General features: G+C 41.6%; 1 protein-coding gene across 3 annotated transcripts in view; it reads left to right on the top strand.

The window, feature by feature from the left end:
• EPSTI1 (epithelial stromal interaction 1) overlaps positions 1-25,985 on the top strand; it is a 106,715-nt gene that overhangs the window by 71,768 nt on the left and 8,962 nt on the right. For all 3 annotated transcript variants that reach the window (XM_062195328.1, XM_062195327.1, XM_062195326.1), the window contains 2 exons: positions 7,697-7,780; positions 25,446-25,519. In XM_062195328.1, the coding sequence (XP_062051312.1) occupies positions 7,697-7,780; positions 25,446-25,519 (158 nt within the window). The remainder of the gene's footprint in view (positions 1-7,696; positions 7,781-25,445; positions 25,520-25,985) is intronic.

The following is a 25,985-nucleotide window of genomic DNA, read 5'->3' as shown; positions in this document are numbered from 1 at the left end:
ATTATTTTACTATCTAATGTACCTTTCCTGAGAAATTTTTTGATAACTTTTCTTATTTAAATAGAGATTCTTATTCAAATGAGATTTTCTTATTTAAGTAGAAGACTATATAATTATGTCAGTGGAAAAAACTACGGGAAAATTCCTTTAGATGGTGTAAGAAAGTGACTTTAGGTTTATGACTTCAGATACAAGGTCCTTAACAGGGTTTTCACTTACACTTGGATGCACATGAAGGCAGAGGTCAGACCTTCCTTGGCCAGTATTGCTGAATATTTACAGTTGCATACTAAGTGGTTTCTGCTTTGCTGTCTCCTCTTTTTTCACAAAGAATAAGAATTAAGAAAAGTCCTGCTGCTGCATTGCCCCAAACAATTCACTGGCTCCTCTCTCTCTCTCTCTCCCTGCCTTCCCCCCACCCCCACCCCCGGTCTCCTAGGGTCTGATGGACTAGCTCAGGCTAGACCTTTGCTACCCCAGGTGTGGACCATGGACCAACAGAAGGGCATTGCCTGGGACCTCATAGAAATTCAGACTCTCCCCACTGAAGCCCCCCATGAGCCTGAGTGTTAACCCCATCCACTGGAGACCTGTGTTTATGTCTGTGTTGGAGTGACCCTGCCCCGTAACTCACATCTCTCTGGCCACATCCTCTCACACTTCTCTGAGTGCTCAGTGTGATGTGATTTATTTAAATTTGCATCCAGGGGCCTGCATTGTGGCTGCCACCTATGACACAGGCGTCCCATATGGGTGACAGTTCATGTCCCAGCTGCTCCACTTCTAATCCAGCTCCCTGCTGATGGCCTGGGAAAAGCAATGGAAGATGGCCCTAATGTTTGGGCCCCTACTATTCATGTGGGAGATGTGGAAGTAGCTCCTGGCTTTGGCCTGGCCCAGCCCTGGCTGTTGTGGCCATCAGGGAAATGAACTGGAGGATGGAAGATTCTCTCTCTCCCCCCTCCCCCCCTCCCCTCGCTCTCTCCCCCTCCCCCCACCCCCTTCCCTCTCTCTCGGTAACTCTGACTTTGAAATAAATAAATCTTTAAAAGCATTTGCATCCATGTGTCACATGTTCATTCCTCAGAAAGGCAAATAACACTTAAGAGTGCACGTGGGCCTTATATTTCTTCAATTCTACTGCCACCCAGTTCTGTAGATTCTTTGTATTTCCATTGCTGATGTGCCAGAGTACTGCAAATTTAGTCATTCAGTAGAACACTCTTACATTTCTGGAGGTAGGGCTGGTCCTTCTCAAGGCTCTTAGGAAGCATCTGTTTTCTTGCCTCCTCCAGCTTGTCCTGGGAGCTGTGTGCCTTGGCTGTACCACTGTAGTCTCTACTGTTCTGTCGCATCACATACTCCTGTTTCCTAAAAAAATTTATTTTTCTCTACTTGAAAGGCAGAGGAGCTGGCATTGTTGCATAGTAGATTAAACCACTGCTGTGATGTGGCATCCATATGGGCACTGGTCTAAGTCCTGGCTGCTCCACTTGCGATCCAGCTACTAGCTAATGCTGCTGGGAAAGCAGTGGAAGATGGTCCAAGTGCTTGGACCCCTAACCCATATGGGAGACCCGGATGGAGTTCCAGGCTCCTGGCTTCAGCAGGCCCAGCCCTGACCATTGCAGCCATTTGGGGAGTGAACCAGCAGATGGACAGTTTCTCTGTATCTGTCTCTCCCTCTCGTAATTCTGCATTTTAAATAAATACATCTTTTTTAAAAAAATATATTAATTTACCTGAAAGTGTGAGTTACACAGAGAGAAGGAGAGGCAGAGGGAGAGGGAGAGGGAGAGAGAGGTCTTCCCATCTGCTGGTTCACTCCCCAAATGGCCACAATGGCTGGAGCTACACCAATCTGAAGCCAGGAGCCAGGAGCTTCTTCCTTGTCTCCCATGTGGGTGCAGGGGCCCAAGGACTTGGGCCATCTTCTACTGCTTTCCCAGGCCATAGCAGAGAGCTGGATCGGAAGTGGAGCAGCCAGGACTCAAACTGGCACCCATGTGGGATGCTGGAGCTGCAGGCGGTGGCTTTACCTGCTATGCCACAGCGCCAGCCCCAATAAATACATCTTAAAAAAGAAAGGCAGAATGACACACAGAGAGAGAGGAGAGAGAAATCTACAATATGACGTTTCACTCCCTAAATTCCATAATAGCCAGGGCTGGGCCAGGCTAAAGCTGGGAGTCCAGAACTCTATCTAGGTCTCACACATGGGTGGCAGGAGACCAAGCACTTGGGCCACCTTCCACTACCTTCCCATGTGCATATCAGGAAACTGGATTGAAAATGGGGCAACCAGGCCTTGAACTGGTGCTCAGATATGGAATGTGGGCATCCCGAGCAGTGGGCTAGCTCACTGCGCCACAGCACTCACCCCTATAAAATGCATCTGGATGCTAATTTCCACACAGTTTTCCACTGTGTGAAATGATCAGATAAATGGTCAATTCCATAGTTTTCCAATTGGAAGGCAGGAGCCAGGAGCTTTTTCCAGGTCTCCCATGCTGACGCAGGGGCCCAAGGACTTGGGCCATTCTCTGCTGCTTTCCCAGGCCACAGCAGAGAGCTGGATCAGAGGAGGAACACCCACATGGGATGCCAGCGCTGCAGGTGGCGGCTCCACCTGCTATGCCACAGTGCCTAGACCCCCTGTTGTTTTTTGGGCCTGCCACACAGCTGCTGTTCTAGGACTTCCCTTTAGCACAATGGCTCTCAGCCTCCTCTGCACACTGGAGTCCTCTGGGAGCTTTAAAATTCGAAGATGCCTGGGTCACACTCCCAGAGATCCTGCTGTACTGTGGCCTGGGTTTCAGGGTCTCTAAGAGCTCTCCAGGTGATTCTAATGTGCAGCCAAGGTTGAGAATCACTGCTTTAAAGTCGTCTTGGGAATTGCTTTTATGGTTTTCCTATCTTGAGTCCCCTGATCTCAGGATCTCATTTCTTCTGCTTTCTTGCTTTATTTCTTCATTTTGGTGGAGCGTATTATTTAGTAGTTTCCCGAGAGAAGATGCATGGGAGATAAATACGTTCAGGTCTTTCCATATCTTCAGTCATCATTATTCTTCCCTGTCACTTTGCTTGCATTTTTACTGATGACTATTCCAAATTGGAAATAATCATCCTTCAGAAATTTAAGGCCTTGCTCTTTTACCTTGGAGTATTGCTTCCTGAGGAATCCAAGGCCATCTGCGTTTTAGCCTTTATGTAAGAACTTTTTGCTTCTCCTGCAAATATTTTAATATCTTCTTTTTCTGGCATTCGGTAATGATGGGACTTAATGTGAGAGCCTTTTTTATTCATTTGCAATTTGGAAACTCATCTCTAGTTCTAGACAATTTTCTTGTGTTATTTCTCTGATTTATTTCCCTTCATTTTCTCTTAATGGAATTCCTATTATTCAAATCCTAGGCCACCTGGATTTATCTTCTAACATTTGTCTTTAAAACATTTTTCTCCTCTAATTTATCTTTGACTCCTTTTTCCTCTGCTTTCTGACATATTTTCTTGACTTTATCTTCTAAATATTTTACTGACTTGGTTCTCTTGAATGCATAGAGGGGATTTTGTTCATGTGTAAGGGATTCTTCTGTTTTTCTCTATATTTTTTAGAAATAGCAACCTGTTCTTGTTTCCTGGATGACATATCATCTTATACTGCTCAGAGACAAGAGTGCGGGGAGCCCGTGACCCCTTCACAGAAGGGGCCTGGAGACTCACAGGCCCAAGGGGAGGCAGGATTTGATGTGACCCTTTCCTTTTTGGCCTGGTGCTTTATCCCTGCTGCCTTCCCTACTCATTGTGTGTGGCTTTTGATTTGCTGTCCACATTGGGTGAACTGGCACCTTAATTTTCAGGGCAGGAGCAGGTACATGCAGGTAAAGAGCTTTACCTGAGACTCTCTAATAATTCTTTTCCCTCCACCTTCCTGTTGTCCATCTGTCTTCCCCGTCAGCTGGTGCATCCATGTCTGGGACCCTCATGTTGCCCTGTGGAGAAAACTGGCATCCCCTGGGTATCCTCCAGCCCCCTGCCAGCAGATCTTCAGGTTTGCTTGTTTCCTTCCCAAGTCGCTGCCCATTTTGTCATCTAGTTTGTCTTTATAGGTTTTCAATCAGGAATACAAATGTCCCTTGGTTTTTGAAGATTGTGTTTGACCCTCTTTCTCCCCTGTAGAGAGTGCAGTTTGAGAGAAGAACAGAGCAGAAGCATCCTTGCTCCACCATCTTGAAATGAGAACTTAATGCTTGTCATGGCTTGAGTTACGTCCCTCCCCTGCTGAATTTAATGCCGAAGCCCTAAACCTCAGCACTTCGGAATATGACTTTATTTGGAGTTAAAGTCTCTATAGAGATCATCTACTTAATTTGAGGTCAGTAGGGAGGGCTCAGGTCCAATATGAAAAGTGTCTCCCTAAGAAAGGGGCCATTTGGACATAGAGATGTGCATACGGGGAAGGTGGTGGAAGAGACAGATGGTGAAGATTGGCCACTTGCAAACCAGGGAAAGAGGCCTGGAACAGAACTCTCTGACAGTCTTCAAGACTATGCAACCCTGAGGTCACCCCGATTCTGGGCTCTAGAGTGGTGAGATAGTAAATGTCTGTTCTTTGAGACCCGAGTCTCTGGCGCTTGGTTCTGGAAGGCTTGGGAAACTCATATGGCATTATTTTTCACTCGTTCAGATTCTGTCCTTGCTGCTTAGCCTCATTCCAACCCTGCAACACAGCTTCGTGTCAGCCTCTTTAAGGTGAACTTGATCTAGGCGAATCTCGCCTTTTTGGCTTCCTCCATCACAGTCTCTATCAGGCTATACTGTAATCATTCATCTTCTAGTCTGGCTTCCACACCAGGCTGTAAGTGTTTGAAGTCTGGAATCATGTCTCTTATAAATATAAATTTACTTATTTATATAAAGGGGACAGGTTTCATATATTTCATATATACAATTTTAGGAACATAATGATTCTTCCCACCTTCCCTCCCACCTCTCTTGACAAAATACTTGCAACTTAAATGCTGTTTATTGAATGAGTAGGTTACAAGCATAGATTTGGGGGAGGATGAATAAAAGTGCATCTTAGTTGAAATGCAGCATCTTAGAAATTTCTCATATTCAGAGCTAAGTCAATCATGATCAAAATCTCCCCACCCCTATTATTTCTGAACAGATATTTTCTGTCCTTCCTAGGGATCGCAGTTGGGTAAGTAAGCAATAATAAGTTCCAAGTAACTGAACTCACAGTTTAGGTGCCATGTGACTTAGTTTCTGTGGCTTTTCATAAGGCACTGTGTGTGTGTGTGTGTGATATAAAATAACTTTCCTGAGCCAATAACTAATATATATATATTTTGACAGGCAGAGTGGACAGTGAGAGAGACAGAGAGAAAGGTCTTCCTTTTGCCGTTGGTTCACCCTCCAATGGCCGCCGCGGTAGCGTGCTGCGGCCTGCACACCGCGCTGATCCGATGTCAGGAGCCAGGTGCTTCTCCTGATCTCCCATGGGGTGCAGGGCCCAAGGACTTGGGCCATCCTCCACTGCACTCCCTGGCCACAGCAGAGAGCTGGCCTGGAAGAGGGGCAACCGGGACAGGATCGGTGTCCCGACCGGGACTAGAATCCGGTGTGCCGGCGCCGCAAGGCGGAGGATTAGCCTAGTGAGCCGCGGCGCCGGCCTCAATAACTAATATTTAAAAAAAAAAAAAAAGAACTATACAATGTTAAGTTTAAAAGGAAAGTATTCAATTAGAACTTAGGATCTTTGTTTAAGCATGTAACTATGTATTTTACTCTATTTAATATATTAAGTAGAAACTACCCCCATCCCCTTCCACCTGGAGGCTTCTATGGGATGTTGGTGATAAAAATTGACCTTCTATAGTATAAAAAGAGCGATCATTAGAGAACCACTTCCCACCTTCTGTGTCTTCCCAGTTTCCTTGTTTTTAGGATATAGATGAGACAAAGCAATAGGATGGGTGGTTTCCTGGCTCATGTGGCAGAATTTGGACAGATGAGGGCTTTCTGAACACATGGAGCTCCATCATTCTAATTGGTAGATGACAACAATTCTGAAGCCTCCTGTGTCTGGAAAGTAGCTCTTCATGTTTGATGGTATATGAATTTTTATAGTTAGAGAATTGGGGATAGGAAGTAAGGAGTTCAAGAAAAATGACAGTAAGGGAAAAGGGGAGACCAGCCTACATAAGCTCTCTGGACTACTATCCTGGAAAACGAGGCCTGAAATCTGATGCCTGCTGTTGTGATGCTGCTGGTAGTTTTAGGAGATCACTGGAATTCCCTGAGCATCAGCTTTTCAGCCTGGCCACCCTTGCAGAGGCTGGGGTTGTGAATCAGCAAGAAGAGAGAAAGTCTATGACAAATGGACAGAATACAGATAGTCCTGGACTCACAGTGGGGTTAGATTCATGGTAAACCACCGTATGTCAAAAATATCGTATGTCAGAAGTGCATCTAATCCTTCCAACCTAGCAAATGTCACAGCTTAGGAACACAGCACATTGCAGAGTATAGGAAGTTTACCCCAGGATCAGGGCTGACCGAGAGCTGTGTCTCCTCGCTGCCACCCAGAGAGGCGGCAAGAGAGGATTGGACCTCAGAGTCCCAGTTCAAAGTGTGGTATAGTTTCTGTGAACACATACCACTTCCCACCATTGTAAATTGGAAAAGTTGTAAGCTAAATAATCCTAAATTGAAATCTCCCAAATTTGAGAATACATGGTCATTATGCCAGCCTGTGGAACGCTGATGTTGTGGGTCACACAGACGGATGGAACTCCTACCATCCTTGCTGGCTATCCTATAGCTCCTGTGCTCCTGAACAGGCTTTGTTTTCCCTCTCAGAAAAAGAAATAAACTCCAGGAGTGGGCATTTGGTATGGCGGCGAGGCACTGGTTAAGATGCCCTACACCTCGTATCAGAGTACCTGGGTTTGAGTGCTAGCCCCACTCCCAATTCCAGCTTCCTACTGGTGTACACCCTGGCAGGTGGCAGGTTATTATTCAAGTAGCTGGCTCCCTGCTACCTGTGTGAGAGACCTAGCTCCCAGCTTCAACATGGCCCAGCCCTAGCTGTTGTGGGCATTTGAGGGGAGTGAACCAGCAAATGGGAGCTCTCTGTCTCTGTCTCTCAAATAAAGAAGGAAAATTTTTAAAAAATAAGCTTCAGATACAGATTAGGGATGCAAAGATTTAGAGAATAAGGCATCCTGAATTCCATGGTATCAATCACCAGTTGACATGATGTTTAATGGGATACCATTAACGAGTAAATATATCAGTGCCTCTAAAACCAGTGCCACTTTTGCTTGTCTCTGATATTGACTGATCAGCTAGTTAGAAGAGTCTAAAAAATATCTTTAACTTTCTACCAGAAAGAATAAATTATGTTGGTTATCTCTGAGGGGATATTTTTAAAGCTTAATTAAACAAACACTTAGATCATCCTTTAAAATGTGCTGAACAATTGTGCTTACACTAGCCTTCTTTTTATATATCCCAAGGGACATCTGCAGACATTCGCATAAATCACTCCCTAAGCAAGTGCCTATACAGAGCTTACTGTATGCACAGGACAGACATTGAGTTATCAGCACCTGTCCCACAGCAGGCAGATTGGTTTACTGAGGTCACACTTTTTTCCTAACATGTTTTTCTTCCTGTACCTTTACAGGCCAGAAGTCAGGCTTATAAGGATTCTCTCAGGGAGGAAGAAAACCGGAAATTGCAAAGGATGAAAGATGAACAGCGTCAGAAGGTATTTATAGAATCCTATAAGTTAATTCTAATTGTTTGCTTAAGGTAGTAGGTAATTTTGAAAGGTTTCTGAGCAGCAATATTTAGATTCATGAAATGGTGTCTAAAAAACAATAAAAGCATTGCGAGTAAAAGGTGAGTTGCAGGTGTGTAGGGTGATGATGACTTCTGGTCCAAAGTTCCTTTTTTTTTTTTTTTTTTTTTAAGATCTATTTATTTATTTGAAAGTCAGTGAGAGAGAGAGAGAGAGAGAGAGAGAGTTTCCATCTGCTGGTTCACTCCCCCAGATGATTCAGTGACCAGGACTGGGCCAAAGGGAAGCCAGGAGCTTCTTCTGGGTCTCCCACATTGGTGCAGGGGCCTAAACACTTGGATCATCTGCTGCTGCTTCTTCCAGGCCATTAGCAAGAGAGCTGATCAGAAACAGAGCAGCTGGGACAGGAACTGGTGCCCGTATAGGGTGCCGGCACTGCAGATGGTGTCTCTACTCACTATGCCATGCCAGCCCGCTGGCCCAGACCCTAATGATACTTTGCCTTTTAGGGGCTACAGTGTGGTCATGTCTGCCACAGTTGTTCCTGGTAATGTACCAAGAACACGACTGAGCACACGTGAATGTTTGATCTATGCAGTGAGACGTGACCAACATCACTGCCATATTTAAACTGAAGATCTCTGAAGTTATGGATAGTGGTCAGAAAATTCTGCAATGTGTGATAAAGTAGGCATAGAAATTTATGAAGCTAGCTTAAATAGTTACCTAAAATAGGTATATACATACAATAAAATGTAAAGACATACTATACATGTATACAAACGTGAAACTTTGCAAATATTTTGAGGACTAAAAGTTAGTAAAATAAATGCAAAACCACCTAAGAAAAGCACTTAAATAAGAATCTTCACAACTGAAAGTGTTCAATGTTGTGACTTGGTGATCATGTTCGCCTTTGATAAATAGGCTCAGGTAGGGCCACAAGCTCCTCAATATGTGATGAGAATGTAGAGGAAGACCAGTGGTTAGCGCCAAGGTGCCACTTTGTTCCAGATTTTTTCAATAAGCAAAATAATGGTCTCCAACCACTCAAATCATTTATCTTCCCCCTCATTCTTATTTACCACTTTTCCCCACCATTTTGGTGTCAATATTTCTTCCAAACCATCTCTCAAGTCTACTATTCAATTATACAATTTAACTGGAATTCTAACTCTCATCTTGATTTCCTTGATTTGACTTTGTTTTCCTTATATCTTCGTCCTATGTGGATGTTTATAACACTGTGTGTATAAAAACATCACAGGTAGACTGTATGAGGGCCCCTTAAAGAACTCATGGAAAATGTGTATTGGGAAAAAATGATGCATGCATTTCAAAAAATGTTTGCACTGAAATGCACTTATCATTTTGTCTCATTTTCCATGAACTCTTTTAGTGCAAAGTACCAATTGTTGTACATGCAAGTACCAGTTGTTGTGGCTGTAAACTGAGCCTTGTGGCTGCTACCCCTAGTCCTCAACAGTGGCCAACTCCTTCCTAGTTCCTAGTGCCATCCAGTATTCCATATAAATGACTGTGTCACTAGGTTGGTTTGTGACAGTGAGTAGTCATTAAATCATTGACAGAAATGCAAGGTAGTTTCAAAAAGTTTGTGGGAAAATGGAATTTAAAAATAAGCTTATTTTTGTGTAAGACAATTTGAAATCCATGCATCTTTTTTCCAAAGGCAGATTCTCTGTGAACATTTTGAAGACCTCCAGATGCGTGGATTTCAAAATTGTTTTGCACCGAAATAAATTTAATTTTTCATCACATTTTCACAAAGTTTTTGAAGTACTCTCATAATGGGAGTGGTAAATTTCTGGTATTAAGCTCCTCCATAAGCAATAGAGTGCTTTGGAACATTTCTATCCCTATGTGAGTTTTTAAATATAAACCTTTTTACAAAGTCATCTTGATATTTATAATTCAATAGGCACTATTACAGTAAGATTCTCATAGTTTCAAGTAGAAACTAAATCTGGTATTTACTCAGGTTGTATTTTCAGTAATGTCTGTTGATGACCTGAAGGTATTCATCTGTTTCTGTGAGCTCTGGACTTGATCTGCAATCCTGGGGTGTGTAGATGCTACAGAGAATGCTGTGAAGTGAAATATAGATCTGGTTTATTTTCAAATAACTTATAGTGGGCCTTAAATAACGCTTTATATCTCTATGTTCCATAAATTTGGAATGTGAAAACCATTAAAAGTAGAAAATGCTAACAAAGAAAATGCTCAACAAATTAGAAAATGAGATCTGCGTATAATTTTCAAGTTGAGCAGTTTTATACTTTATAGTGACAGTAATGCTTTTTATTTCTTAATCTTGTTTTTTATTTTGCAGTTAGACAAATATTGATATATTCATATTTTATGGTTATCGTTTGAATATATTTCATTATATATAATTTTACTAAATCATTTACTTATTGCAACTTTCAATAAAATGTATAGCTTTAGTGTACAAATAATTCCATCCTTATGGACTTCAATAACAGTAAAATACACAAGGGAATTTTCTCATTTATCCTACCTTACTTTTGCTTCTCTTCCTTTTTGCCCAATTTTTTGGTTGTTGGAAAATGTCCACCAAAGACATTCCCTGATTGGTAGCAACTGTCATTCCTTGTCACTTATGATCCACCTTAGGAAAACAAGAGGATCATGTTTATGGCAAAGAGATACAGAGAAGAACCCATTTACAGCTGTGCATCTGTTTGTGTGTTTGTTCATTCCATTCATTCAACAGATACTTATCGCACACACTATGGAGTAGGTAGATAATCCCAGTTAAGTGGAGGTCACAGCACATTGATTTTGTCCTATGTGTCTGACTTTCCCAGCCTTCCACTACTGTAGACACTGGACACAGTGAGTTCTTCCTCCAGGTTACCCTTTCAATGCTTTACATTTGTTCTGGTTCTCTTTGTTCTAGAAATTTATATATAATTCATTTCTCCCTATACCTTTAATGTATTTTTCCATTGCCCACTTCCTTTTTTGTTAATTAATAAGTTTACTCCTTTTTAAGACGATTTTATTCATTTGAGAGGTACAGTTACAGAGAAGTCTTCCATCCACTGGTTCACTCCCAAATGGCCACAATGGCCGGAGCTGGGCTGATCCAAAGCCAGGAGCCAGGAGCTTCTTTGGGTGTCCCACACAGGTGCAGGGGTCCAAGCACTTGGGCCATCTTCTACTGATTTTCCAGGCCATAAGCAGAGAGCTGGATCAGAAGAGAAGCAGCTGGGACTTGAACTGATGCCCATATGGGATGCCAGTCCTGCAGGCGGAGGCTCAGCCTACTATGCCACAGTGCCAGCCCTATTGGTTTACTGTTACCATTCTTAAATGAACCTCCTTCCTTGACTCTGCTGTCTTCAGAGATGTGACCCTTTCGGCATTCACCAAGTTTAAAAATGACAAAGATAATCATATTGTAGCCGCTGCTGTATTACCCACTTCGTCATGAAGTCCTTATCATTTGGTGTGTCTTCATGAACGCTGTTGCTAAAACTGCTCTCTACAGGTGAAAAGCCTTTTTCAGCATGCAATTCAGAAGTCTTTTTGCAATCCTTGTCTCTTAACTCTGTAACACTGACACCATTTTGAAGCTTTAATTTCCTGGATTTTTTTTTTTTTTACTGTATTATTATTCTGGTTGATCTGTCTCAAAGTAATGTATCCTGTTAGTCATCCATTTGCTCTATCAATAAACATGTATTGAGTTCTGTTATGTACTGAGCATTGTGCAAGACACTGGAGCTAGAATTAAGAACAGAATAGTCAAGGTCCACTTACATTTTAATGGAGGAGATAGACAATTCAAAGGAGACAAAGCCATAACAGACTGCACTTTGTATTTGATCGTGTATCACTACTTTGTAGTAACTAACGTTGCAGAGAAATAAATTACATGTTGAGATAACTTTGGGCTGGCTTATTGTCAGTTGCCTGCCTCTCTACTGTAACGCTGTTTTCCTTCACGTATTCATCCTAGTTTGCATGTCCTGTGTTCCAGAGAAGGGGAATTCCACGCTGGTCCCAGGGATTCAGTCTCAAGTGGCCTACATGGTTCATGGAGTTTTCATTCTTTTGGACTGTGATTGGATCCACCCTGGTTCTATGACACAGTTTCCACCAGAGAACAAGAGATTAGTACAGATTATCAATATGAAATATACTTTTTCTTACCAGTTAATGATTTTCATTTCTATTTTGTACACTTTTAATATTTCATTTGCTAGTTTTTTTTTTTTTGTATTTATGTGGCATTCTTTTTCCTTCAATTTTGACCTGTATCATTTGACTTCAAGTGAGAAAAAAGAATGGCTTTATTTTTACTCCAGCCCAAAGTCTCTTTTAATAGATAGATTTAGTATGATTACTAGGGTATTTGCACATATTTGTATTCTTGCCACATTACATACATACATATATATATATTTAATTTGACAGGTAGAGTTATAGATAGTGAGAGAGAGAGAGACAGAGAGAAAGGTCCTCCTTCCGCTGGTTCACTCCCCAAATGGCTGCTACAGCTGGAGCTGTGCGGATTCAAAGCCAGGAGCCAGGTGCTTCTTCCTGGTCTCCCATGCGGATGCAGGTGCCCAAGCACTTGGGCCATCCTCCATTGCACTCCCAGGCCACAGCAGAGAGCTGGACTGGAAGAAGAGCAACTGGCACCAGAACCTGGCACACATATGGGATGCCAGCGCCTCAGGTGGAGGATTAACCTAGTGAACCATGGCGCCAGCTTCAATATATTTTTCCATGAAATTAAATTGTGAATTCTTTTACATATGTTACATACTTTTTACTGCGTTTTCTTTATTTTCCTGAATCTTTGATTGAATTTCCTTTGTTCCATTTACTGTTTTTCTTTTCTTTTCTTCCCTCTATTCCTCTCCCCTTTCTGTTTTACAAGGAATTACACAGTGGTTTGTTCTTAAGTTTAATCTTGTATCACTTTTGGTTGTCTTTTTTAATCTGAAAATACATATTTCTCTTCCGTTTTCCAATCCTTTTCGTGTCCCTTCCCTTATATTCTCTCCGTTCTCCACATCAGGGACATCTGTCAGGTGGATTTGGACGTTCCATATCCGTCCTCAGCCTCTTCCTTGTGTTCTTATACTTCCTAGCTCTCTGGCCTTTTCATTGCATTTGGGGAGAAAGGTTTTTTTACTAGGTCATCCTGCTCATTGAATCATTTACTAGCTTCCCATTCTGCTTATTGGGCTCAAATATTGTATTTGTTTACTGTTGCTGATGTACCTTTTCCTAGCTGTGGTCTGTTTTACAAGTGCAATGATCTTTCCTGTCTTTCCATTGATGGTAATGATAAACATTAACTTTTCTATATGCTATATTAATTACATTTTTCTTTTCCACTTTAATTTTTATCTTTCATGAATAGGTCTCAAAAGTTTTTACTCTTGGCAAGTTGGCTAGAGCAATTTCCAAGTCTGGTTCTGTGTGATGTGAGCAGCTTTTTTAGTGTTATATAAAGCAGGGCATCTCGTTACTCATCTCATGTTGATACAGCATGCTGCAAACTGGCGTGTGCAGGAGCTTGCCTCCTGGGTGGGGTGGCCTCGTCTTCTCAGAAAGTCAGCGGCCACCTGGGACATTGCTGGCCATGTCTGTGGTACCTGCTTTGTGGTGTGAGTGCAGGATGGGGAAGGAGCCCACTGCCAGCTGCCCTTATTGCCATTCTCCATTGGAACATCTAATCACCTTCACAACTGCCTTGCTCTCCCCTTGCGGAGTTCCTTTGGAGGACTGCTAACACAGCTCCAGTTATCCTGTCTCCTTCCTGCCTTTAGAGTTTTTTTTTTCTTAATTTTTTTTTATTTTTATTTTTTTGACAGGCAGAGTGGACAGTGAGAGAGAGAGACAGACAGAGAGAAAGGTCTTCCTTTTGCCGTTGGTTCACCCTCCAATGGCCGCCGCAGCTGGCGCGCTGCGGCCGGCGCACCGCGCTGATCCGATGGCAGGAGCCAGGTGCTTCTCCTGGTCTCCCATGGGGTGCAGGGCCCAAGCACTTGGGCCATCCTCCACTGCACTCCCTGGCCACAGCAGAGAGCTGGCCTGGAAGAGGGGCAACCGGGACAGGATCAGTGCCCCGACCGGGACTAGAACCCGGTGTGCCGGCGCCGCAAGGCAGAGGATTAGCCTGTTGAGCCGCGGCGCCGGCCTAGAATCTTTAAGTATTTATTTTATTTATTTGAAAGGAAGAGTTACAGTGGGGGTGAGGTGGAGAAGGTGGGGGAAGGGGAGAAGAGAGAATGAATCAAGATCTTCCATCTACTGATTCACTCCTCAAATGGCTGCAGTGGTTGAGGCTGAGCCAGGCCAAAGCTAGCAGCCAGGAACTCCATCCAGGTCTCCCATGTGGGTGTCAGGGGCCCAAGGACCTGGGCCATCTTTTGCTGCTTTTCCAGGTGCATGATCAGGGAGCTGGAATGGAAGCAGAGCAGCAGACGACTTGAACCAGTGCTCTGCTAAGGCATGACAGTGTCCCAGTCAGCTTAACCTGCTGTGCTACAACACTGCCCCCACAAGAACTCCTTAGAAATCCCTGATGGGCTGATTGCACTTGTTGATTTTCTTTCATGGCTTACTGATTTTATATTTATTTAGAAAGTAAAAAACAAAACATAAAAAAAGAATTAAACTATTGGGTGATGGGGACAATTATTGTAGAACACATAATAAATTCTATCAAGAGTACGCAAAACTCTACTCCGAGAAATAAAATTATCTTTTTAATTCACTGAATACTAAAAAATAAAGCAGATGAATTAAGCATCCAATTCAAGAATTTAGAACAAGCACAATAAGTGATACTGAATGAATTAATTAAGATAAGAACAGATATTAATAATAGCATTTCAAGAAGCAACTGTTATAAAAATCTAACACCTGGGTCAACAAAGTGAGAAATCCATGGCAAGTCTAATCAAGAAGAGATTAGTAAAAGTGCAAATGCACCATATTGGAAGTGAAGGAACTAAAAGCATAGATTTGAAAAAAAGATTAAATTCAAATTACTACAGATAATACTATACTAATAATTTGAGGATCTGGTTAAGTGAGTGATTTTCTAGGAAAGTATAAAACTCTCAACATTACTCAAAGAATTAAAATACATAGAGACAAATGAAAATGATTTAGAAAGTTTTCTGAGTATTACTTGCCCTGATAGGCTGAACTTGGATAATTTTAGAAGCTAGTTCTTTCGGTTTTCAGGGAACAGGTTTTTTTTTTTTTTTCCCTGTTTGTATAAGTTATTTGAGAGCAGGGAAAAAGATGAAACAGTTCGTAATTGTATTTGACATTCCTATAATGTCACAGTCTGACAAATGAAGTGTGTATGTGAACAGACACACACATGCATCTGCACACACGTGAACACACACACAGCACACACACAAAACCTACCCCCTTCCTTACTTAAGGACAGGCCATTCTCATAAAGACAGAAATTAACACATAGAGAAAATTCTAGATGGAATTTTTCTTAGATCATAATTTACCAAGGTGAGGAAGAGTTGATTCTAGGAGTACAAAAATGGCTAGTATTTTAATGTCTGTCAATTAAAAGAACACTTCAATGAATTAGGAATAAAAAGATTTTCTTAACATACATGCAGTCTTTCAAACCAGTATCCAACATCATATTCAGAGGTGAAATACTGGAACAGTGTACAACATAAAGATATTTGCATCCTTATCATTAACCCGTGTTGTTCTAGAGATTCAGACTTAGGGCTTCTCAAAGTTATTTGATGAAAAGCTTTTCTACATGTAACCAAGCAAGCTGTTAACATTATATGGGCCGGCGCCATGGCTCAATAGGCTAATCCTCTGCCTTGCGGCGCCGGCACACTGGGTTCTAGTCCCAGTCGGCACCGGATTCTGTCCTGGTTGCTCCTCTTCCAGGCCAGCTCTCTGCTGTGGCCTGGGAAAGCAGTAGAAGATAGCCCAAGTCCTTGGGCCCCTGCACCCATGTGGGAGACCCGGAAGAGGCTTCTGGCTCCTGGATTCAGATAGGCGCAGCGGCCAATTGGGGAGTGAACCAGTGGATGGAAGACCTCTATCTCTGCCTCTGTTCTCTCTGTGTAACCGACTTTCAAATAAATAAAATCTTTTTTTAAAAAAGACATAAGTTACTGTGGTTGAGAGCATTTTGCTTGTACAATCCAATAATATCAACAGAAAAACTATTAGGACAACTGGAATTCAATAAGAGAGAGTTGGTTATTTTAGATAGATAGATATAAACACACACACACACACACATATATATATAACTATAAAACAACTTTCTCAAATTTCAGCAGAAATTAATTATAAAAGGTTATAGAAGATCTATCACAAAGTAGCTAGGTAAAGAGCTGCTCAGTAACTGAAAAATTCCAAAACTTTATGTAATGCATAAAAGCAGGAGTGGCTAGTGTTCGTGAATGGTAAAACTCAATATTGCAATAACTAAAGTTTTGTTCAAATTAATGTGTGAATTTAATGCATTTCCAATTAAAAACATTAATGGAATCTGAAAAACTATCTCTGAATCTCAACTGAGAGAATAATCATGAAATTCAACAATAAATGTTAGAAAAAAATGACTGGCCTGCGCCACGGCTCAATAGGCTAATCCTCTGCCTGCGGCGCCAGCATACTGGGTTCTAGTCCCGGTTGGGGCGCTGGATTCTGTCCTGGCTGCCCCTCTTCCAGTCCAGCTCCTACTGTGGCCTGGGAGGGCAGTGGAGGATGGCCCAAGTGCTTGGGCCCTGCACCCACATGGGAGACCAGAAGTAGTACCTGGCTCCTGGCTTCGGATCAGTGCGGTGCACCGGCTGTAGTGACCATTTGGGGGGTGAACCAACGATAAAGACCTTTCTCTCTGTCTCTCACTGTCCACTCTGCCTGTCAAAATAAAAAATAAAAAAAAAGCAGAGAAAAAAATGACTAATGATTTATGTGTTTTCTAGAACAAGATCTTATGCTAGTAGCTATTAATAATGGACTAAAAAGTCTCAAACACTTCTACCAGTGAGAGGATAAACTGAAAGACTTTTTGACAATATCTAATTCAAGAATTCTCTGAATGTAAAGTATTAGATCTCAAAGGCCTGCATGTATTCTAGGGAAATAATCAGTGATATGTACAAGATAGTCTGTACAAGGTTGTTTATTTAAGACAATTAGATTGAGGGAAAACTGGAAGCTATTTTTTCAGTGACAGAAGGGGAGGTTTTGGATTTTGGATTGTCATGCAGTAAATGCTACTGTGTCTTAGTGACATCGGAATATGGTTATGATATTTGCAAATGAAGGAAATGAAGATCAAATAGAACAAGGATGGACTTCAAAACCTACAACCTTGCATTCTGTGTAAATTACTCTAAGCCTCATCTTATGTCTGATAGTGATGTTGTTTATCTCATGACATTGGTTCTAGGATCAAAGGAGAGAGATCATGTAGAGTTTATCCTAATGCTTTGCACGTGGTGGGCCTGAAAATGTGACCCATATGGGATGGTAGAATCACAATGCCACAATGCCAGCCCATCCTTTATGGTTTCTGTACTTTTCTACATGTTCCACAAGGAAAAAGTTATTTTATGAAAAAATATGTTCTAAGAAAGTTATAGGAATTTTTTCTACATGGAGAGATGAAGCTGCGATTCAAAGATTTTGGTAGCAGGGCCGGCATTGTGGCACTGCAAGTTAAGCCACCATTTGCAATGTCAGCATCCCTTATTGGAGCACTGGTTCAAATCCCAGCTGCTTCCCTTCCAAACCAAGCTCCTTGTTAATGTACCTGAGAAAGCAGTGAAAGATGGCCCAGTGCTTGGCTCCCTGCTACCCTTGCAGGACACTCGGATAGAGCTTCTGGCTCCTGGCTTCTACCTAGCCCAACTCAGTGTAGTGGCCATTTGGGGAGTGAGCCAGTGGATGGAATTGCTCCCCTCTCCCTCTTCATCATTCTGCCTTTCAAATAATAAGAAAATCTTTTTTTTAAATGAAGAAAATTATGGTAGCTAGAAGTCCATTTTTCTTTATATTACAATGATTGAACTAATGACTAGTAAGAGGGGAGTGTATATTATTCATGCTATCCACAATTTCTTAATTCAATTTATTTGAAAGACAGAGAGCCAGTGCAACAGAGTGACAGAGAGTGCTCCCATTCGCTGGTTCACTTCCCAAGCGCCCACAACAGCCAGGGCTGGGCCAAGGCCCAGGGCTGGGAGTCAAGGACTCTAACCAGGTTTCAGGGAACCCACGTACTGGAACCATCACCCAACAGGGTATGTGTTAGCAGGGAACTGGAGTGGAGTTTGGAGCCGAGACTTGAACCCAAAGACTCTGACATGGGAGGCAGTGGCTTAATTGATGTGCCAAATATCCAGCCCATGTTCTTTTTAAAATTCTTCTCCTTTATCTGTCAGTATTTATTTCCTTTGATTTTATTTATCTCCTCTTGATTTTAAGGAGTGGTTCTCACCTTTTTCTCTCATTCACAATAGCAAGACCATCTTGGTCCTTCTGTGGGGAGCCTGTCAGAACCAGGATCTCCTTCAACCATCCGCCCTCCTCTGGAAGCTCCTCTGTGCTGAACACTCAGTGGCAGGGCTTCTTTAACCTCCATGACATCCACTCCTCTGCCTCCACTCTCCTCTCCTCTTGCTAAGCTTGAGAACATCCTCTCTGGGGAGAAGTGTGGCCTGCCAGGCGATGACACTCTAATGTTTACATGATGCAGTCATCAAGCTGAACCATGTTGGAACACGTCCCACCGGGATTCAGACTTGACGTTCAAATGACCCTACCTTCAATTTCAGTTAGCACCCCACAGCATCGCTTTGGAGCACGCCTGCCACTCCAGCCTCACCAGGTTCCTTGAGCCTCTGGCCCTGCACACACTGGTCTGTTGTGTAGCTGACCCTTCTGCAGAACAGGGCACTGCCATACATTGGAGCCTAGAAAACTGGTTTTCATAACCCCTAGCCTGCAGTGGCAACCACTCTTCTTGCTGTGAGCCGTACACCAGGCACAGATGCTGTGCCATCCTGTAGCTCCTCAGGTGAGCAGCCCTCCCTTTGCAAGTGCAGCCCTGGCAGCCCAGGCCTAGGCCGTGGTGTCCCCATCTACCACACACGAGTTTGCCAAGTGTATGAAGTTCTGCTCTGGCCTACTCCAGAATGATATGTTGCTTATCAAAGCCCTTGCATATCCTTTTTGTGTGTAGCTTTTGTGTGCATGTCGGGAGTTGCATGACACAGTAATGAGACCAGCACCCTCTGCTTGGAGGGCTTTCGGGAATGCACTTACAATGCTGAGTACTCATTTCTCATTTGCTTTCTTCCATGCTATTTCCAACATCACGTTGCACAATGCATTTCTTTTTGCTTTGTATCCTCATTGTAGGTCTGTCTCCCTTATTAAATTCTGATGTTCTTCAGGGCAGAGCTGCGTCTTATTTGTATCTGTACTTTCCGCATGAATCCAGGCATCTGGACAATGATTGGTGCTTAACAAGTCTGTACTGAGAGGAGCAGGACCTGATAGTGTGCTGCGCATCATCTCTCCTGCTTGGAGCATTTGGAGTCTTTCGTGTCCCATGTGCAGTCCTTGGAACAAGAACAACTTACTTTGTGTTTGTCCAGTCTGCTCTTACCCTTCTGTGTGAGCCTTCAGGAAATGAATTGGGAGTGTTTCTAAGGCATGTGGGCACATCCTCTGTGGTTGTCGGTTCAGCAGAACAGATTAATTACTTGAAATGATCCTTCTTGGTACCAAAGAATAAGCCCGGAGTGCAGTGATGCCAACACCTCTCCTGCTGCCCTCCGGAGCAGAGCCCCTGCAAGCCGATGCCTCATCAGTTTCCGGTCCCCTTGTCCCTTCCAGCCTGCCTCCACCCCTCCCTTCTCGGCTCTGTAACAGCAAACTGCATGTCACACTCTTCCCTCCTCTTTTCTTCCCCTCACCAGGTTTTAGATTCATAGCGTTGTTTTCCCCTTTAACATCTTTAAGTATTAAACACTGTGTTCATCTGGATTCTCAGGTAAAGGAAAGCCTAACATTGAGGGCCTCCTACACTGGTAACACATCCTTGTCAATGGTATGAGAAAGCGGTATACGAACTGGATCAAAGGTGGGAAAAAAAACCAAAAACATCTTATATTAAAGCATCTTATATAAAAAACAAAACATCTTATATATTAAAGCTTCTGGCCCCTGCCCAGTCACCCTCCAAGTTCCTGGCCCCAGTCACAATTACAGTTAACATTTTTGTGTATTATTTTTTCCATAAAAATATTTTAAACGTGATAATACCAATGCAAGAAAAGTTGAAATGGATGTATGTCTATGTTTTCTATTGATATGGAAAGGTCCTAAGAAAACTCATTTATTTCTGTTGTTTTATGTTTTATCACTTAATGTCTCAGCAACCTCTCCATAGATGTTCTGCTCCACCCCCATAATAGACCTGCTGCCTTCTTTGTAACTATTTCGCAGTATTCCATTGTGTTGATGGTCTTAATGTGTCAGTTTCTTATTGGCGGGCTTTAATATTTTACCTTGAATTTTCATTTCAATAATACATCTGTGAATAGTCATATACATGAAACTTTGAATTCTCCTGTAAAGGATGTAGACAATTTTGTGCCTCAGTGGTTATTGCTAAATTGCCCTCCAAAAACTAAGTTAGCTTTTGCTAATATAGACAATTTCTGGTAGTATCCCATTGTTTTGGTCTGTATTTCTTTGATCATGAGTGAAGATGATGAGCATTTTGAATTTACAGGTCATCTGTAAATTATTAGCAAACAGCCTGTTCCATCATCTGATCCTTTTTCTGTCTGGTTTTTGTCTTTGCCTCATGGGTTTACATGAGGTCCTTAGCTGCTTCCTCAAACCTTCACTGAGTCTTTGTCTCAAATAGGCACGAAAGATCTAAATAGATATTTTTCACAGGAAAACTAGCAAATGGCTAACAGGTCTGTTAAAAAAAAATCTCAGCATAGTTAATTACCAGGCAATGCAAATCAAAACCACAATGAGATCACTTCATTACACTTAGTGCAGTTATTACCAAAAAGTCCATCCACTGATGAATGGAGGAAGAAAATGGGAAAGCTACACCCAGTGGAGTACTGCACACTCGTGGAAAGGATGGATCCCTGCCATTTGCAACAACGTGGGTGGGATGTGAAGTCACAGTGTGAAGTGAAATAAGCCAGGGATAGAAAGACAAATACTGCACAATCTTGCCCATGTGGACTCTAGAAACACTGATCTCATAGAAGTCAGAAGTGTACCAGTGGTTAGCAGACTCTGGGGAGAGTGGGAAGACAAGGGGAGTGAGGGAAAGGGTGTTCAGTGGGTGTGGAGTTAAAGTGAGATAAGACCAGGCAGTTCTGGGGTTCTGTTGTACAGTAGGGTAACTATAGGCAATGATAATAGAGTGCACACTTCTCTATCAAATACTTGAAGAAAGGATTTTGTGCATATTTTTACTGCTCTCCCTCCCTCCCTGTTTCTCTCCTTCCCTCTATCCCTCCTTCCTTCCTTCCTTCATTCGTTCTTTTCCTTTCTCCCTTCCTTTCTTCCTCTTTCCCTTCTTTCTTTCCTTTCTTTATCCTCACTTGAATATTACACAATGTATACATATATTGAAACATCACATGATACCCTATAAATATGTACAATTTCTATGTTAAAATTTTCAAAAATAAAATAAAGATATGTATTGTCTAAAAAGGGCACTTAGCCACTGAAGTTCACATCAGGATAAATCTTGTTTAAATCCTAATGGGGTTTCTATTGGATATTTTTGTCACTTTTTCTATAATATAAACTCTAAGGAGTAATAGGCTCGTCTACCTTCTTCACCACTGTAACCCTATCATGTAGATCCAAGCATGGCCAGTAATAGGTGCCCAGATATGTATTTATTTTTAATGATTTATGTATTTGAAAGGCAGAAATGGAGAGAGAGAGAGAGACACACAGAGACAGAGAGGGACATCTTCCATCCAGTGGTTAGCTCCCCAAATGGCTGCAACCACTGGTGCTAGGCCAGGCCAAAGTCAGGAGCCAGGAGCTTCTTCACAGTATTCCACTTGGGTGCAGGAGCCCTTGGACTTGGGCCTCTGATGCTTTCCCAGGTGCATTAGCAGGGAACAGGATTGGAAGTGGAGCAGCTGGGACTGAACTAGCACACATGTGGGATGTCAACCCCACAGGTGGCAGCTTTACCTACTGTGCTCAGGCCCCTAGATCTTTATTTAATAATGAACGAGAGAGCACTGAATTAACCTATGTGTGTCATATATATTTATTAACATTTATTTTGTTTGTGATATTTTTTCCTAATGGATGCTTTGAAATTTTTTTAACCAAATGTATCAATTCATTCTCAGTTATGATTTCTGGGACTTCCTAAGTTTATGAATGCTTCCTTTGAAAACTTCTAATCCCATCTTTAGGTTAAAATCTTAGACTCTAACATTTATTTTTATATAATAAGCAAAGGGTCTTTTTCTCAGAAATTTGCCAGTTCATCATCATTCATTGAATTCTCTCTCCTGAATTTGTTTAGCACAAAGACTTTATACATAAGGAAAGATAGCTTATCATAATGTGAGGTCTCTTCCAAGACTCAATCATATTTTTTAACTACTAGTTTTATGATGCATTTTAATATTTGGTAGAGCTGGCCCTTCCTCAGTTTTCAGGACTTTTTATGACCATGATTGCTTATTTATATATTTTTTCCAGATAAATTTCATGATGGTTTTTTACCAAGTCTGAAAAAATCTTAAAATTATTTAAAGTGAAGTAAAACATGTAACTTATAGGTTTTCATTTTTGTGTCCTATTTCAGAACTTTTGAGAGTTCAGCTTGTTCAGAGCTCATTGCATGAGTAGGTTTCATAAACTTCCTGGAAAAATGGGATTAAAGGACCCTGTGAAATTTCTGTGAGTGTTTTGAAGCCCCTTGTGTAAATTCAGAATGAGCTGAACATCAGAAATTGCTCCTTGGGAAACCAGGTTAATGAGTGTGGAAAGAATCAACGTCCTTCAGCAGGAAGGGTTTGGCTTGACTCCAGCTAGATATGTTCTGCTACAACTTTTGAGTGTGAATGACTCCTGTAGTTCTGGAAAACAGCGGCAGAAAAATTATTGTTGCCTCGGTTCTTTGTCTCATGTGGAAGAAGAATTTCCAAGTGGACAGCAAAGAAATTTAAAAGTATTTATTAGAATCAAGGACCTCCAGCCAGAGCAGCGTGGAGGGGGGCTTCCAGGAGAGGAAAACCCAAAGGGGACTGTTCATACCTGAGTATGATGAACTACTATGAAGTTATTCTTAATCCTAAACCCTCATGTTGGATGCATCCAGCAGAAGATGATTAAATAAAAGAAAATGTAACCCCCTCTCTTTAGTTTGCTACTAGTGAACTGTTTAGCTCTCAGCTCTTGAAGTTACTCTCACTACATCTCTGATCCTGCTTACCCTTCTGACAAATAAGTATACTGTGCATTATTATTTTTTGACAGGCAGAGTGGACAGTGAGAGAGAGAAAGGTCTTCCTTTGCCGTTGGTTCACCCCGCGTTATTTTTTTAAAAAAGATTTACTTATTTACTTGAAGGGGGTAGGAGGGAGGAGAGAAGAGAGAGAGGGAGAGAGATTGATCTTCCATCCACTTGTTCATTCCCCAAATGGCCACAATGGCTCTGAATGGTCCAAGCTGATGCCAGGAGCCTAGAGATCCATCTGGGACTCCCATGTGGGTGGCAGGGGCCCAACTACTTGAGCCATCCTTCATTGCTTTCCCAAGCATATTAACAGGAATCTGGATCATAATTGGAGCAGCCAGGACTGTAACCAGCACTCTGATAGGATATGCCAGCATTGCAGGAGGCAGCTCACACCAGCCCCTGATGCTCATTAATTAGCCAAATGAGACTATTTACCTGTCAACCTTTGAAAATTGGTGTGAGAATCAAGTCATAGAATTCTGGCAAAATTTTCATATGCCCATGTTAAGGTTTTCTTGGTTAAACACTGCACTTCCAAAACATTTCAGTTGCTATGTCCAGTCTTTCTTTTCATATATCCCACTAAAAAGAAAATAGAAGATTTTTTTTAAAATTGCATAAGTCAACAAGAACAAAAGGAGAAGGAAATAAAAATATATAATTTTTAAAGTAAGAAATGTAAGAATATGCAAACGATTAAGAAGTAGATAATTGGCAGATGAAACCACACCCAGGTATTGAAAGTAGCTGCAGGGTTGAGGGAGAGGTTGGGAGCTGCTTCCACTTGGGTATGAGCCTTGGTTGTACAAGTACATAGTACTCATACTTGGTATTCTTTTTGAAACAGTATGCATACAGTGATAAGAATTAAAACAAAATAAAGAATTTATGGCGTTGTAGAAAAATCAGACTCTAGAGCACAAGGCTTGGCATCTAAGTGTTAATCAATGCTTGTTGAGTGAATATTATTCAGTTACTTTGAAAACTTTCTACTCTTTTCTTGTTGTTGCTACATAGGAAACTATTATATAATGTGAGTTGGGGATTGATGAGCAGCATATTTCAAATATTATAGCTTAAGACAGTCTGAGAACTATAGAATATTGGAGGGCCTTTGTATAAATTAAAAAATAAAATGTCAGTCTGCATGTTGAGCTCATTTTGTACTTCTCATGGGAATTTTAGGGGTTAATGAAAACAACCATGGCCACTCTTTATAAGCATGTGCTTATCAAGATGTGGCGGTATTCTCTCTGCCAGAAAAATCTGACTCAGGCCCCGATTTATGATTTGGGCCCAATGATTTTCTTCCCTGTCTTTGAAATGGGATTAAAACTCAGTCCGCCTTGAGGTAGTTTGTTGAGTATTAGAGAAATTCTGGACCTAGTTCTTTGGTGTAATGCTGTAAACACAATAACTGAGCCTGGAAGAAGTTGCCTCTCAGGGAAGATAAGAGTATTGGAAGCTAGAGACTTAGTTATAGGAATGTGATTAGTTAATTAAAAGTATCTCCTCCAGGTAGCCTAAGGTCCTGTTAGGGCTGGAAGTGATTATTCTATAACAGGTAAGTGTTTGTTTTGCAGGAAGGATGATGTTTTTCTAACAGAACTGCACTATGGAATTGAACCTGGTGTTTATCCATAAAAGTGGCAATGATTTTATTAGCAAAGAAATGCTAGAGAAATACACACACACAAAAATAGTATTATGTGGCATTCCTAAAGGAATGAATTTGATTTGTTTTTCTTTGTGAGACACAGATGAGTTTGACTCCCATTGTACTTTGCCTCTGTGTGTGTTGTAGCTCTTGGTCTGGGATCTTGACCATGCACACTGGCTTTTTAATGGAATATTTTTATGCTCACAAAGCTATTCCATTTTACTAAGCCACAATTATTTTTGCTACCTACTTATATAAGAAAATAATTTCACATCCAAGTAGTACTTAAATGAAAGTTTCAAAACTGAAATATTATACCAGCTAAGGTTAAATATGTAATTGATTTGGTGTCTTCTGTACAACTGTGTTAATTGAAAACCATATTTTAAAACTTTTATTGTTCCTAGAATGAATTACTGGAACTTAAGCGACAGCAGCAAGAGGAAGAAAGAACCAAAATGCTGCAGTCTGAACACAGGAGGTATAACTGGCTAATAAAATAAAATAAGCATTCTTGGTTAAATCAATTACATATAAAACTTTTTACAATGCTTTAGGAATGCACTATAGTAATATTAAGTTTTAGAATCTATATATTAAAATTTTTCTGCAATTTAATTTATTTGAAAGGCAGAGAGAAAGGGAGAGAAATTTCGCATCTGCTGTTTCACTCCCTAAATGGTCACAGTGGCTGGAACTGGGTTAGGCCAAAACCGGGAGCCAGAAACTCAATGCAGGTATCACACATGGTTGTCAGGGATCCCAGTTCATGAGTTCTCACCTGCTGCCTCACTGGGTATGCATTATAGGAACTGTAATTGGCAACGGAGCAGGGACTTGAACACAGGCACTCTGCTTAGGATATGGGTGTCCCAAGCAGTGTCTTAACCACTAGGCCAAATGGCCTATGCTATCTTTAAATCATTCTTATTAGAATATTTTGTATA

The sequence above is a fragment of the Lepus europaeus genome, chromosome 6, assembly GCF_033115175.1.
Source record: "Lepus europaeus isolate LE1 chromosome 6, mLepTim1.pri, whole genome shotgun sequence".
In the NCBI taxonomy this organism is placed as follows: Eukaryota; Metazoa; Chordata; class Mammalia; order Lagomorpha; family Leporidae; genus Lepus; species Lepus europaeus.
This window is presented reverse-complemented; position numbering and strand designations above follow the sequence as displayed.